Source organism: Arvicola amphibius, chromosome 1, assembly GCF_903992535.2.
Source record: "Arvicola amphibius chromosome 1, mArvAmp1.2, whole genome shotgun sequence".
Taxonomy (NCBI): Eukaryota; Metazoa; Chordata; class Mammalia; order Rodentia; family Cricetidae; genus Arvicola; species Arvicola amphibius.
In genome coordinates, this window is record NC_052047.1 from 155,494,833 (window position 1) to 155,510,990 (window position 16,158).

The 16,158-nt window shown below is 35.5% G+C and overlaps 1 protein-coding gene across 1 annotated transcript; it reads left to right on the forward strand.

Moving 5' to 3' along the window:
• The first annotated feature begins 12,745 nt into the window (after positions 1 to 12,745).
• On the forward strand, positions 12,746 to 13,675 carry LOC119816803 (olfactory receptor 5B3-like). The gene has a single exon (XM_038333771.1). The coding sequence runs from the start codon at positions 12,746 to 12,748 to the stop codon at positions 13,673 to 13,675; it is 930 nt and encodes a 309-aa protein (XP_038189699.1).
• Positions 13,676 to 16,158: the final 2,483 nt, after the last annotated feature.

The window sequence follows — 16,158 nt, forward strand, 5'->3', positions numbered from 1 at the left end:
CCTTCCTCCTTTTCCCCTTATAACATCTTTCATGACTCCCCAAATCTTAATTTTACTTAGGGCATCTTGTCTTTTTCTATTTCTCATATAGATTAGATCCATGTATGTCTCTCCTAGGGTCCTCTTTGTTGTCTAAGTTCTCTAGAATTAAAAATTGTATCCTGGTTTTTCTTTGCTTTGTCTCTAAAAGCCACTTATAAGGGAGAAAATATTGTATTTGTCTTTCTAATACTGGGTTACCTCACTCAATATGATGTTTTCTAGATCCATCCATTTGCCTGCAAATTTCAAGATGTCATCATTTTTTTCCACTGTGTAGTACTCCATTATATAAATGTACCACATCTTTATTCATTCTTTGATTGAGGAATATTTAGGTTGTTTCCAGGTTTTGGCTGGAAATAATATTGCCATGAGCATATATGTCTGCATATATAATATTGCCTGCATATATGTCTGTACACCACCTGTATAACAATTGCTTTCAGAAGACAGAAAGGAGCATTGGAACTATAATTATAGATAGTTGTATGTTGCCAGGGAATTGAACTCCTGTCCAATGCAAGAAGACAGGACATGCACAAAATATGATAAAATAAGTTTGCCTGGGTGTACAAATATTGTAAACAGAAATAAGAGCATATTCAGTACAGCTAATATAATTTGAATTTGTATCAATATACAAGAATCTATACCAATATCAATTATCTATAAATAATGGCTCACAAGTATTTACTCTATTACTCACTTTTATTATTAGTGTGAAAATGATCACACTAATCTACCTATTATCCTACCCAATTTCCCTTTTGTTTTCAAAGAAGATCACCCAACCCCCAACCCTATACCAGTTATAATCAAACCCCAAACTGATGTCCCTAAACCTGGAGAACAAACTTTGTTGGGAGAGGGGACATCATCTTCTAGAATTACTTCCAGTTATTATGGGAGTGATGCTCTTTCTATGGGATCTTTCAAAATGAAAATAATGGTTAAGTTTCTAGCTTACTGTATAGTTAATTGCACATAGTACACGAGTATTCAGTAGGGTTTTTCTGAAGTTCTTATTTGAAGTTATGGCTAGAACATTAAAATAAGGTACACCATTTCAGCTAACCAAGTTGAAATCATTTTGAGCATCTGGAAACAAAACCAATCTTAAATTAGTGATATCAGCATCATGACATCATATCAAATAGATGGAATCAATATTTTGGTGCCCATCTTCAAAGATTACTGCAGGAAAATTTATTGTTCATTGTGAAAAACTTAAACATTATTCATATAGACATAAGTTATGATAGAGACAAAAATAGGTATAAAAAGAAATACAATTTTTCCTAAATCCTTTCTTCTGTCTGTCCCATACAAGATGGCTTCTGATATAAAACAGAAACTCTGAATTTTTTTAATGACATGGTTGAATTTAGAGAAGGATAACCATTGTCCAACTCCAAAGACAGCTTTGATTTTTAAGTAGAGATATGTACATGTTCAGGTAATAAAACTTTACCATGTAGATGATTAGATGTCATATGTCAGATTTCTCTTTACTTGGTGATTCTTTATGGAAAGCTATATTTTCTTCTTTATGCATCTAGATGTCCAGGGTCTCTTGATTTTTTAAAGATGAGTATTTTTATGCAAAGACAAAAAGATCACCCAGCCCCAACCTTTATGAGGCTTCCTTAAGACCTGTATGATTGTACATCTGTAGACGAGCAGTCATTTCTCTTTCTCAAGAGGTTACTGTTTTTTAAATGGATCTTTATTAATTTTTATGGTATCCATAACTTTTCTTCTCCTGTGGAAACAAGAGTGAAACCTTTTCCCCAGTGTAGCACATATCCTGGTTTTCATTCTGAGGTCAACACATCCTTGAAATACACTGGTTGGTGTAATTCAGAAGTTTTTTTCTATTATCCAATGTCTCTCTGCTGCCATTGTTTCTTTCTCACTAGTGTTAGGAAAATTCAAGGTTAATACAGCATTATGCAATCTATTTCTGGGGGCATTTTACATCCTTTTCTGTATGTTTAAAGTTTCTTTTATGCTTCAGTTTGGTCTTTCTATAACTGCCTGATTGGTAGGATTGTTTGGTATACATATAACATGTTTTATATTATAATAAGCTAAAAACTTTCATTTCTTAGAAAATGAATGCTAGATCATTATCTGTCTTTATTTGTGAAGGTATACTGATATTGGCCATAAATTCTAATAAATGTATGAATACTGAATTAGCCTTTTCCAAACTCAAAGCACTTGCCCTTTGAAAATATGTAAAAGTGTCAATGGTGTGGTGCACACATTTTTCATTTTACAAATACTATAAAATGGAACACATCCATCTGCCAGATTTTATTCCTTTGAATACCCTTTGGGTTACTCCTTGCAGGTAGTAGTGTTTGGTTATAGAAAACAAGTAGGACATCTTTTTATAATCTTCTTAGCTTGTTGCTATGTAATAGAAAACTTTCTGTAAACCTTGACTATTAACATAATGTTTTTTATGAAATCTGAGGCCTTTAGCATATTTCTAATTAATAACTGATCAGGGGGGAATAGGATGGTTGGGATATAGGAAGGGTGGATATGGGAACAAGGAATTATATATCTTAGTTAAGGGAGCCATTCTAGGGTTGGCAGAGACTGGACTCTAGAGGGGTTCCCAGGTGTCCAGGAAGACACCCCCAGCTAGGTCCTGGGCAGCTGAGGAGAGAGTGCCAGAAATGTCCAGACCCTATTGCCATACTCATGAATATCTTGCATATCACCATAGAACCTTCACCTGGCATTGGATGGAGAAAATGACAGAGCCCCACATAGGAGCACCGGATTGAGCTCCCAAGGTCCTGATGAGGAGCAAAAGGAGGGAGATCATGAGCAAGGAAGTCAGGACCGTGAGGAGTCCGTTTACCCATTGAGACGGTGAGACAGAACTAACGGGAGACCACCAAGTCCAGTTGGAATGGGACTGATGGAACAGGGGACCAAGCCGGACTCTCTGAATGTGGCTGACGGTGGAGGAGGACTGAGAAACCAAGGACAGCGGCGATGAGCATGAACTCTACAGCATGGATGGGCTCACTGTGAGCCTTGTCAGTTTGGTTGCTCACCTTCCTGGACTTAGGGGGAGCTGGGAGGACCTTGGAATTAACATAGTGAAGGGAGCCCTGATGGCTCTTTGTCTTGGAGAGGGTGGAGTGGGGGTATGGGTGGAAGGGAGGGGAGGGAAGGGGGAGGATGAGGGGAGGAGATGGAAATCTTTAATAAAAAAAATGAGAAAAAAGTTAAAAACCTTGAAAAAATTATCTTAGAAGATCTATGGATTCCCTTTTATTCTAATAAAGAGATTGTCTTAGGAAAAAAAATAACTGATCAATTTGCAATACCTTGTGCTAGAGGATCTGATAGTCCAGTATGGGGCCAAATGTGTGTTACGTATATGGGACAAAGCCTATTCCTGATTATATTTTGAACCTGAATAAATAATGAAGTCAATTCTGTATTATCTCATATAAATTCAGCAGTTTCATTATGCAAACCAAATTTTTTCTGCATATTGCAAATCAGTAACTACATTGACAGGTTATTTAAAATAAAATAAAATCTCTTAGTACCATGAAAATAGCATACAGCACTGCCTTTTGGGTAGAATTGTAAGGGCTTTTTACCACCTTACTTAAATCTTCTGATTGGTAGCCTGTCCTTCCTGATTTATTTGCATAAGTATAGAATATTCAGGCTCCAGTTTGTGGTGTGTCAAGTGTGGGTAAAAATCCAAGTAGTTTTTCTTGTGTGGTTAATTCTATCACTTTGGGAATAATTGCTATTAATCTCTCCTAAAATTAGCATAAGTTATTTGCCATGGTTCATTGTCTTCCCATAATTTTTAAATTGCATCAGTAGCAAAAGGCACTATATTCTCTGCTGGGTCATCTCCTGCTAGTTTTCAAAGTCACAATTTTCCTTTTATAATTTATTCAAAGACTTGTTCCATATAGGTTTTTAATTTTTACTCAGTTTATGTGGTAAAACATTCCATTCTAAAATAATATTTTCCCTTTGCAATTAAATTCCTGTAGGAGAAATTCTGGACTGCAATATGACTAGATTGCAATTAAGATTTGTATCCACACTATTCACATGTGCCTTTTATAATTTCTCTTCAACCAAAGTTAATTCTTTCTCAGCATCAGCTATTAATTTCCTGGGACTATTGTCACTAAGGTTTCATTTAAATAAACTACTAGGTCAGGTGTTATCCCAACAGCAGATCATAGACTGGAAAATGTATCCTAGCAATATTTGAAAATCATTTAGAGTCTGCAATTGGTCTCTTAATTTGAGCTATTTGTGTTATAATTTTCTGTATACCTATGTTATAACATAGGTAATTGATAGAATTTCATACCTGTATTTTGTTCAGGAGAAATTTGTAATCCCCATTTAGGCAAGATTTTTCTTTACTTCTTCAAACATTCTTTCTAAGATATCTGCATTTGAATCAGATTGCAAAATGTCATTCATTTAATGGTAAATTATAGATTTAGGAAATTGTTTACATATTATTTCTGATACCTGACTTACAAAGTATTGTCACTGGGTAGGGATATTAAAGATTACCTCTAGAAGGATGGTCCATTGATATTTCTTGGTAGTCTGGGAATTATTATAAGTAGGCACTGTGAAGACATTTTTTTCTCTGTCCTTTTCTTGTAAGGGTGTAGTGAAGAAACAATCTTTTAAAAAGATAACTATACAATACGGTGAGAATCTAGTTGCACCTATACCAGCTGTTTTAAAGCCTGCAAATTCTATTCTGTTAAAGGCCATTATTTAACCCATATTTGTCCATCAGTTAACCATTATAAAGGTAGGATCTCTAGTACCTCTGAAGGTTTTTAGTTGTTTGTGTTCTTGTACAGCTTAAATGGCTGGTGACATTTTGTTTTAGTCTCTTATAATAGCATGAATTTCTGAGTTTGCAGAAATGTAAATATGAGTATTCCATTACTGCAGTTGATCACTACCCCATTAATTTACTGCAATATTAGCCACATATGGCCTCATTCTTTCTTTCTGTCCTACTGGTCCTATGCATTCAGCTCATTTCAGACTTTGTTTCACTTGAGAAAGACTTACAATTTTTATTAATTGAACATCTTTTTCTTGAAGAGGCCAAGTCAGATGCCAAGTTTCTGGAGTAATCATAGTCACAGCCATACCTGTGTCCAATAATCACTCAATTATAATGTTATTTATGTGCATTCTTACCTTTGTTCTTTGATCATTTACAGAAGTTTGCCAAAATATATATTTCTTATTTCCTATTGGAATTTTTACCCATACTCTATGTTTATACCATAATCCACAACAGTAAGATTTTTTTTTATGGCAAGCAATGGATTTTTAAATTTTTCTGGTGAGACATATTCTCCACAGTGTCTGGGAATGATTGAACCACATTTGACCTTGGGGCCTATGAGAAGCCCTCAAGGAGTTTCCCAATGTTATCATGTTGCCTTGTCTGTCTTGTGTTGATCTACATTTATTAGTCCAAACTGGCCATTGCCACATCTTCTATATAGTCCAGAATATTGAGACATACTATTTTTGCCATTTCCAGAGGAGACATTATTTCTAGAAATGCCCTGTCTACAATCCCTTCTCAGATGTCCTATTCTACAAAATTTGATACATTTGGCATTTTGATGTCTCCTCACACTTTTGGAAATTGCTTCTCTTACCCAAGCCACAGTATTATAGTCAAATATCTCAATGCTCATTGTCTTCAGGATCCATTTATCCATTGGTTCCGATCTAACATTTACAGGCCCAAGTTTCTATTTGCATTCTAAGTTGGCATTTTCAAAATTCAGAGATTAAGTAAGTGCTCATCTAGTGTCTAAGTATGTTACTCCTATTTCTACAGCCTTAGTCAATCTTTGTAAAATGTCACTAAAGAATTCTCTTTAGCCTTGTTTAGCCCTAATTCATAATTCAATTATTTTACCTAGTTCTTGAATCCTTTCCCAAGCATTTAAGGCTGCTGTGTGGCATAGGGTCAAGATGTTTTCATTATAAAGATCTTGATCCTATGGGTCAGCTTAGGTGTCCTCACCAAGAATTTGGTCTTGGGAAGCCTCAAATACTTTTCCTTTTTGCTGTCATTCTAAAATGTTTGTCTCTTCTCACTCATAGCAGTCCCACAGTAGTGGCCCATCTTACATGACCACTGAAACTAATTGAAACCAATAGTATGGGGTCATCTTGTTGCTAAAAGCCCATGTCTAACATTTTCTTAACAAATGGTGAAGGCAGTCCATAAGATACTACTGCTTGCTTAATTTCCTTTAGATCATTAATACCTATAGATTTTTATCTACATTCTTTGCATGCTTTTGGGCATTTACAACTTGATGGTTTGTCAGAGGTGATTACAGGATAGGATGTTAAAACCCCTTGGAAGTCCTCTCTGACTTGGACAGGTACTGGCAATGTTAAATTCTTTTCTTGTACCTTCTCTTCCTGAATATCAGCTATGATAATTTCCTCAGTCATTTCAAATCCTTTTATCATTGTGTTTTGTAAAGCCCAAATCTTTTGACCTATGAATATTCTAATGATTTCACTAAGTCACTTAGCCTTTGGTCCTCTTTCTGCACATATGATTCTAAGGTATGAAATTTTTCCATTAGGATAACTTCTCAGCCTTGGATATCATTTGGATGGTGTGCAGATTAGTTTCTTGGAGAGATACTCTATCTGCTAACATAACTTTTTAACAGATTTTGATTGTCAAATTCAACAGCAAGGATCCTTTTTGCTAATTTCTCAGTACCCTTTGACATGGATTGAATTTTGTCTGTAAAATTAATGTTATCATTTTCAATGGTATTAATTTATATAGCTAGCTTTTGATCTTTGGTGGTATTAATCCTGTCAGCTAGCTGTTCATTATTAGTCTGTAAAGACTGTATCATTTCTAAAAGTGCCTGATTCTTCTCTCTGTTATCAGTTTTCTTTTACAGATATAATATGAAAAACAAAACTAAGTCTCAATATCCAATAAATCTATGTATCAGAAAAACCATAAGCCTTGAAGAATACCACTCATAGTATAAGAGAAAAAGGCTACTAAAATCTTGGTGATAGTATCTGTCATTATATATCTTTAAAATTTATTGTTTTATTTGTTAATCAAATAAAGTTACCTTTATTATGAAATTTCAGTAAATATTTTAGGTGCAATAATCTTTATTGACCAGCAGGTGTCACAGTTATAGCCAAATGGCATAGAAACATGAACAGCAGGGGCATAGAGATGCAACTGGTGGACTTGGTTCCATATTGACACCTGCCTAAATACTGACAGATATGCTTTGCTTGACAAATTAAGAGCAATTAAATCAATTTCATACACGGAGAGAGCTTTTTGGTAGCCAGAATATCTAGGAAGCCAGAGCTTCACAATCTGAGATCACAAAACAGAAGCTGTACATGTCGCTGTGCAGCACGGAGAGCAGTTGGGGAGGTTGTGGAAGTGTGTGTGAGACCAGGAAATTGATAGTAGCTCTGTTGTGGTGGGCTTTTGAAAAAAAATCATTTAGTAGGTGACATCAAGCCAGGTGGGTGAGGGTGTGAGACCTTCTGGGCCACAGACCTTTTGGGCCTTTTGGGTGGGTTCTGGTAGGCATGTAGTTAGAATTCACATGGGCACTGATGTAGATGGATAATATAAAGTAGTCCTACACTAGCTCAGAAATGAGTATAATGAATGGTTCTTATTTAATGGTACATTCACAGATCACAGTCTTCTGCATGAGTGGGTAACAGGAATTGAAAACAGCAACTGAGAGAGATTGTGCAACCTATATGGTTGCATTTATAATATAAGAGACCATACCCAAGTGGTTGATATCTTAAAGACTATTGGCTAAAGGAGTTCTTACAGCAGTGAAGAACAAGAACCAGAAGATATGGACAGAAACTGGCAGAATGGCAGAATGAATTAATCCATCATGACAGAATGAAGTGCTACCATCAAGAAAGCATATTTTTTTGCTCCTTTGCCCTGAAATCCCTCAGAAGTTCACAACACTTTAGATACTTTTTTCTCTGAAACTTTCTTGTAGCCTAGAAAATGGTTCTCTTGTACTGCAGTACAAAATGATGATAATTTCCCATGACAAAGGCATGCAGGTCCTTTTGAGGAGGAATTCTAAGTATCTCTGTTCTAATTCTAAGTATCTCTGTTCTAATCGGGATGGAATCTAAGTATCTCTATTCTGATGGGAAAGTAATTGGGAGCAGTTCCATGGGGCACATGTTGATTGGATGGGACTAGTGTTAGTCTTATTATTCATTGTGAGTCTTTTAGCCACGTATAGTTAGCAACATCAGTCTCCTATAACTTTGGGTATAGCTACCTTATGAGGCCAGGTTTGAGCCTGTTTAATTGATCGGCCAAACTTTGTTGAGGAATTTCCTGGATTCAGGTTTAGATCATTATTCACAATTGTGGATTGTTCTGTATCTAAAAATGGAGACATATTCTGGCTCCTTCATTGGATGAAACTAGAAGTTTCTATGACTAGATGCAATAGTTAGACTGACAAACAATTGCTGACTGATTACATTCACATGTGGCACCTTTAATAGTAGATTTCCCAAAGGTAGAGAATTTAATAGTGATGACAAGACATTACAGACAGTAGGGTAAAAGGTATCAGCAAGGGTAGGACAGTAGTTATTAACTGTGATCAGAGGTGTTTATGGGATATTACACAGCATGGTGACTATAGATAACAATGAAGGACAATGAGTTTCAGAAAAGAAACACATTTTAATCTTCATTATATAGATTCAATGAATGTTGGAGAAAGATATATTTATCCTTATTTAAATATGGAATAATTTATGCATTTGTAAAAATAGCTCATTGTGTAATGCTTTATGGTATATATTTATAATTGGTTTTACTTATTAATCAAAGGATACATTTTAAATTTTGTAGAATTAATAGTCATCTTGTTCCCCAGAGGTAAGTTAATTACCTCTTGTGTTGGAAGTGTGGATGCATGGGTTACATATTCTCTGGAGGGAAATCTCTAGAGATTTCCAACTCTCTGTATTTATTCCAGTTTTCCATGTATTACCCAAAGTGATTCAGCATCATGTATTTTATAAGGAGTACAGTATATGCCATGTTTCATTGGACATCCTTTATTTGTTCGAATAATAATCACTGTAAGAACATAATAGTCTTTTTCTGACCTGATGATGTGCTTTTGGCTTCAACCATGGTGAGAAATGGAATTAAGGAGAAAATATTATGTACTTTTCAATGGCGAACTCTTCATATATTTGTATCCTTTTTTACCTGTTGTTTGTAGACATAATTTATGTATTGTGAGAGAAATGAAATGTGTCTTTTGCAAATAAAAAGGTAAGTGACTCTTTAAAGCATACCAAAAGAATACAATATTCATTCAAAATTTGATGTGTTTTGCTATTCTTTTCACCATTCTCCCCTGCAATACAGATGTTAGAATATTTTGATCTCTTCCTGAGAGAAGTAATCTAATAGTATTTACTAAAAAGAGTATAACTGGTTTTATGACTTCAAAATCACTTCCCGAATTGAATATTCCTTCTCTTCTAACAAAAATGGATACAATTTCATGTTCCACAAATATTCAAGTGAGAAGTATAACTTACACAACAGTAGTTGGGACCATCTCTATATGATGGGTTCTTTGAAGATAGAGATGTTTTCAAAAGACTTACTAGTAAACCGAGTTGAGACTGGAATGTGTCTCAACTCAGTTAATTATACATAAAATCTCAACATATCTAATTTTACAAGTCAATTGTTTTACAAAATATGAGTAGCAGTGAGAAAAATGATATCTTGACTGAAGAAGTAATGATTATCTGTTGCACTGTATGTTTGCATTACACAGAAGGTTTGAAAACAGCCACACATACACACACACACATACGTCCTAACCCAGATTCAGTAACCATCTTGGGTATTTTTTTTGCTGCCTCTATAATTTTAAACTTCACATAGTTCCTCAAATACTCATTTCCCTTACTGATAAAAAGAGGATAGTTATGATACCTATTTCACTCCCACAAAATACAATATATAAGAGTAACAACATAATATCTTTAAGGGTCAGGTTGATGAACTGAAATTTCAATGGGCTCACCATAAAAAAGACAAAGTACTTATGGAATATCTGCCAAGCAAAGACTGTAACTCACATAAGGAAGCTTTAAATATGGTTGCTACACTAGAAAATTTCAAATTAATAATTTAGAAGATGGAATGGTCCAACAAAAGTGGCATGAGAACTAAATATAGATAACAATGTGGGACTCTTTCGACTCTCAGTCTTTATAATATTTGGTTGTGATATGAATGTCTTAAAAGAAAAAAATGTGTACTAAGACTGATGGACTCTTTCACTTAGATGAAAATGAAAATTTCATGGAAGAAAGTTTTCAAAATATATTGCTTAAATGGTGTTACAGAAGCAGCAGTTGTATGTTTGGAGCAAAGAAAGATAAATACTGGAAAGTGTAAACACTCACTGACACCAGTGTTTAAGAGAAAGGAGATTTGTCCCACCGTCTCAATGGGCAAAAGCACTCCTCGCGGTCCTGGCTTCCTTGCTCATGATTTCCCTCCTTTTGCTCCTCATCAGGACCTTGAGAGCTCAGTCTGGTGCTCCTATGTGGGGCTCTGTCATTTTCTCCATCCAATGCCAGGTGAAGGTTCTATGGTGATATGCAAGATATTCATGAGTATGACAATAGGATCTGGACATTTCTGGCACCCCCTCCTCAGCTGCCCAAGGAACTAGCTGGGGGCGTCTTCCTGGAAACCTGGGAACCCCTCTAGAGTCAAGTCTCTGCCAACCCTAGAATGGCTCCCTTAACGTGGGACAGATCTAACGGGAGACCACCAAGTCCAGTTGGAATGGGACTGATGGAACAGGGGACCAAACCGGACTCTCTGAATGTGGCTGACGGTGGAGGAGGACTGAGAAACCAAGGACAATCAATGAACATGAATTCTACAGCATGGACGGGCTCACTGTGAGCCTTGTCAGTTTGGTTGCTCACCTTCCTGGACTTAGGGGGAGCTGGGAGGACCTTGGACTTAACATAGTGAAGGGAACCCTGATGGCTCTTTGTCTTTGGAGAGGGGTGGAGTGGGGGTATGGGTGGAAGGGAGGGGAAGGAAGGGGGAAGAGGAGGGGAGGAGATGGAAATCTTGAATAAAAAAATGAGAAAAATAAAATAAAAAAAGACTCTGGATCTGAACAGAGACTTCTCAAAATAAAAATTCTTAATAGCTAATAAAAAAAAAGAGAAAGGAGATTTGACAGGGAAATACCAACACTTCACTCATATAAAATTAAGTTCAGCCAGGCAGTGATGGCGCACGCCTTTAATCCTAGCACTCGGGAGGCAGAGGCAGGCGGATCTCTGAGTTCGATGCCAGCCTGGTCTACAAGAGCTAGTTCCAGGACAGGCTCTAGAAACTACAGGGAAACCCTGTCTCGAAAAACCAAAAAAAAATTAAGTTCAGTACTACTAGTACTGACCAAAGCATAATGCACATTGTCCTATTCTAATAACAACATGACAGACTTCTCACTTGTATTAAACACTTAAAATTAACTTTCTTTTATATATTACCTGATTTGTTTCTAACAATGTTAATGGAAAGTGATCTTATTTATAATCCTATTTTTTTTCTGATGGAAAAATTATGTTTGGATATAAACGGAAGACTTCTGTTTGAAGAACCCAAATTCTCTGCTGCACATAATGGGATGTACATCACTTTGAATTTTCTATGCTGGTTGAACTTTCCTTCATTATTTCCTAATTCTCCAATGATTTAGTCATTGAAGATGTGATAGGATTTAGTAGGTAAACTCAACTTTAACCTTTAACTTTAACTTTAGCATTATATGGAGGTCTTAATAATCATGTTAGTGCAGAAAAATTTGCAAGTCAAATAACTATCAGTAATAATTGCAGGCAATTTGGGCATTAAAAGAAGATTCAATGCATACTTCAGGATTCTATTTGCTTGGTTTTACTTAAACTAAATGTTAAAATATTGTGAATATCACCTGAAACTATAATCAATTGAATCCAATTTAATTTTAATTTAATTTAATCTATTTAGATCTACTTAGCAACCATTCAGTTTGAGGATGAATTTCAGTTGGTTACACAGACATTATTGCAATTAAGTATTATATCAATATGGATGAAGAGCACACTTTTGTGTGCTTAATATTTACAAATATATAACAAGTAACATTGCTGATAGGATATTGTGCAGGTACAATATTTTTATAGCAATTTTTACAGGTAATCAAATGAGTTTTTATTATAATTAGGAAAAATGAGCTGTCTAATAGGTTCATCTACACTAATAATTTTATCAAATTATTATATTGTCTATATGTCTACTTATAAATTGATAAAATCTTTAAATTATGTAGATGATCTAGATTTGGTGTTATGAGACCCAGTACAAAATTGATACATTAAATTTGGTTTTTAAGTTTATACATTCTTTCGGACAATCTTGAGACGAAATGTATAGCTACAATGGCAGAGTACATACTGTACTCATACCATCTGATTACATTTCTTTATTACATTGCATGTCTTTTTTTCATTTCTGCAGAGATTGTACAACATAATGGAGAACAGGACTGAGGTGACTCACTTCCTCCTGCTGGGACTCACTGATGATCCAAGCTTACAGCTTCCCCTCTTCATCAACTTCCTCCTCATCTACATCATCACCCTGGTGGGGAACCTTGGGATGATCCTGTTGATTTTCATGGACTCTCGGCTCCACACTCCCATGTACTTTTTTCTAGGTCACCTCTCTCTGGCAGATATTTTTTACTCGTCAGCTGTCACTCCAAAAGTCATGGCTGGTTTTCTTGTAGGAGACAAGGTCATTTCCTACAATGAGTGTGCTGCGCAAATGTTCTTTTTTGTAGCCTTTGGTAGTGTGGAAAATTACCTGCTGGCCTCAATGGCCTATGATCGCTATGCAGCAGTATGTAAGCCCCTACACTATGCCACTACCATGACTACAAGTGTGTGCACAAGTCTGATTATGGGTTCTTATATCATTGGTTTTGTGAATGCCTCCATCCATATTGGAGATACATTTCAGCTCTATTTCTGTGGATCTAATGTGGTCCATCACTTTTTCTGTGATATACCAGCAGTCATGGTTCTCTCATGCTCTGACAGACAGGTCAGTGAACTGGTTCTTGTCTCTATAGTGAGCTTCCACATGTTTTTTGCCTTCATAGTTATTTGGATATCCTACACATTCATTTTTGTCACCATCCTGAAGATGCATTCTGCTGCAGGACATCACAAGGCTATGTCCACCTGTGCCTCCCACTTCACTGCAGTCTCCATTTTCTATGGAACTGCTATTTTTATGTATGTGCAGCCCAGTTCCACTCACTCTATGGACACTGACAAAATTGCCTCTGTGTTCTACACCATGGTCATCCCCATGCTGAATCCTCTGGTCTACAGCTTGAGGAACAAAGAGGTGAAGAGTGCATTCAAAAAAATAGTTTTGGAGGCAAAGTCTTTGTAACTTTAGTTTTACATTTCATATACACCCTTAATACTTGAATGCATTCTTTTCTCATATTACTACTTATGGAATAACATTTAAAATTTACATTTTGTGAATGTTCCCATGCACATTGTTTTTTAGAAACAAATAGGAAAATTATTCCCAGAAGCACATACCTAAATTAGGATGCCTAAAGCATCAGGGGTTGCTTACACAAATCTTCGGCCAGGATCTTGATGAATTCATTCACTTTTCTTCATTTTGAGTAGCATGTTAATATGAAAGCCCTTAAGTTTAGAAAGAAGCTTATGAACAGAGACATTCACATGGGATACTTGTGATGAAAAGCTCTCATGGATATTAGTAACTTTTAGAGCTAGATTGTACATGGCTTTTCTGGAGTTATTATCTGTTCTTTTGAGTAGGTTCATATTAACTCTGATAAAGATGAGACAATTTCCCAATTGTGCATTAAAAAGTGTTCTCTTTTATAAAAAATTATAAAAGTGGATTTATAAAAATTTACCCTCATCAGTGTTTGTGTTCAGCATCTCATACATTGTGGGCTCCTCTGAATAGAACAGAAACGAGAAAACGCCCCAGTTCTTTCTCACTATCTGTGCAGCTGGCTCTCTACTTTTGGCATATCTTCTCTCCTATTCTCTTTTCCTCTCCTTTCTTCTTCCCTTTCTCTTTTCTTCCTTCCCTCCCTCTTGCCCTCTTCTCATTTCTTGCCTCATTAACTAGTACATATATCTTATTCATTGTTTGATGTCAGAGCTCCTGTCTGAGCTTCAAGTTACACAGTATCCAGATGTCTTTTTCTTTTCCTAGGATGTTGAATTCAGAGTGAATTAATGGCATACTTTCTTTATTCCCTAAACGTCATTTAATATGTTAGGGGTTTTTACACATTCCACTCTCACATGAAACCATACTCATAAATTTGTGTGTTTTACATACATGCAGTTTTATTTGTTTCTGCTTCACTTGTAAACACAGAAAATGTTCATCAGCATTTATTGCTGATAATTTAATATTTAACTTGGATATCTTGGATATTATGATGTAAATGTTTCATATTAATTATTTGTCTATTGCCATTCTAATAGTCCTGTTTCAGAAGTTGCATTATTATATGACAATGAAAGTTACTTTTGTATATTTTACTGATAAATGAGTTATTATGATGTCTCCTATGGATTAGTACTTCTTGATAATGTCCTTTTATATTCTCAGTATGTTAACATTTTAATTTTTAGAAGGGTAACTTTTAAAAGTATGTACAAACATAAGAAAGCTTTAAAAAGTAATGTTTTCCTATGTTATTAAATATTTTAAACTCCTTATAACAAAGAGAGTAGCAATGTGTACTTTTCTTTCTGAAAGAGCTGGTTATTCCTTTTCTACATTGGTTGAGATTCATTCTCGCTTCCATATCTCCAGTATTATTGTTGCTTGTTCTATTTGGTTACAACTATAATCTTACCTCAGGATCTTTGTTCTTCCCATTGAGAATGTGTCTCATTACCTTTAGGTCTTTGCACAAATGTTACTGTGTTATAGAGCACTTCCCTCCCCACGTGCCCTGCCCTCTCTCGTCATTCTTAACCATTTGTCACTCTTCACCAGCCATGTAATCACATTATTAATACTTATTCATCTTTCTCATGTGGAATATAAATTTTTGGGACCAAAATTGTTTCTTTCATGTATTTTGCAAACTTGCGTAATCCATTATGATAGTGAGTCACACATAATGATGCGGGATGTCTTTCTGCATATGTGTTGTTTTGTTGAATTATGAATAAAACTGTTTTGGCTAATGGTTAAGCAGAATAAAACCAGGTGGGAAATCTGAACACACACACACACACAAACAAAAAGAGAGAGAGAAAGAGAGAGAGAGAGAGAGAGAGAGAGAGAGAGAGAGAGAGAGAGGGCAGAGTCAAAGAGATGCCATGTTACCAAAGAGTTGTCAAAGGAGACAGATCCAGGAACCTTATCAGAACTTTAATGGTAGGCCACAGTCTCTTGGTTATTACACCAAACCCTCTTATAAGTTTTACTAAGAACATATGTCAAGTTTAGTAGCATATAGCACATAACTTGAATGCAATCTTAAAATATGTTATGTTAAATATATAACATAAATAATTTATATACATATCTGAAAAAATCACACAACTGTGCAATGCTTCAACTGAGAGCTAAATACTTTTCTTTATGCCCATGTATTAGTGTGTCTTTACACTCCTCATCAAAGAAGGTATTTTTCTGAGTAGAGGTTATTAGAGAGAACCACAACTGCTCTATGTGCAGAGAAGTGATTGCTGAGTGTTCATTCCCAAATGGGAGACCTGTAATAACCACTAATTTCTTTGGAGAATGTTTATTGGTATATTTTTTATTCCAAATGGATAACCACACAAATATAAATATAGGGGCAATATTGATTGGCTTCCGATAATAAAATTTTTAAAAGAGAAATGAAATGGAAA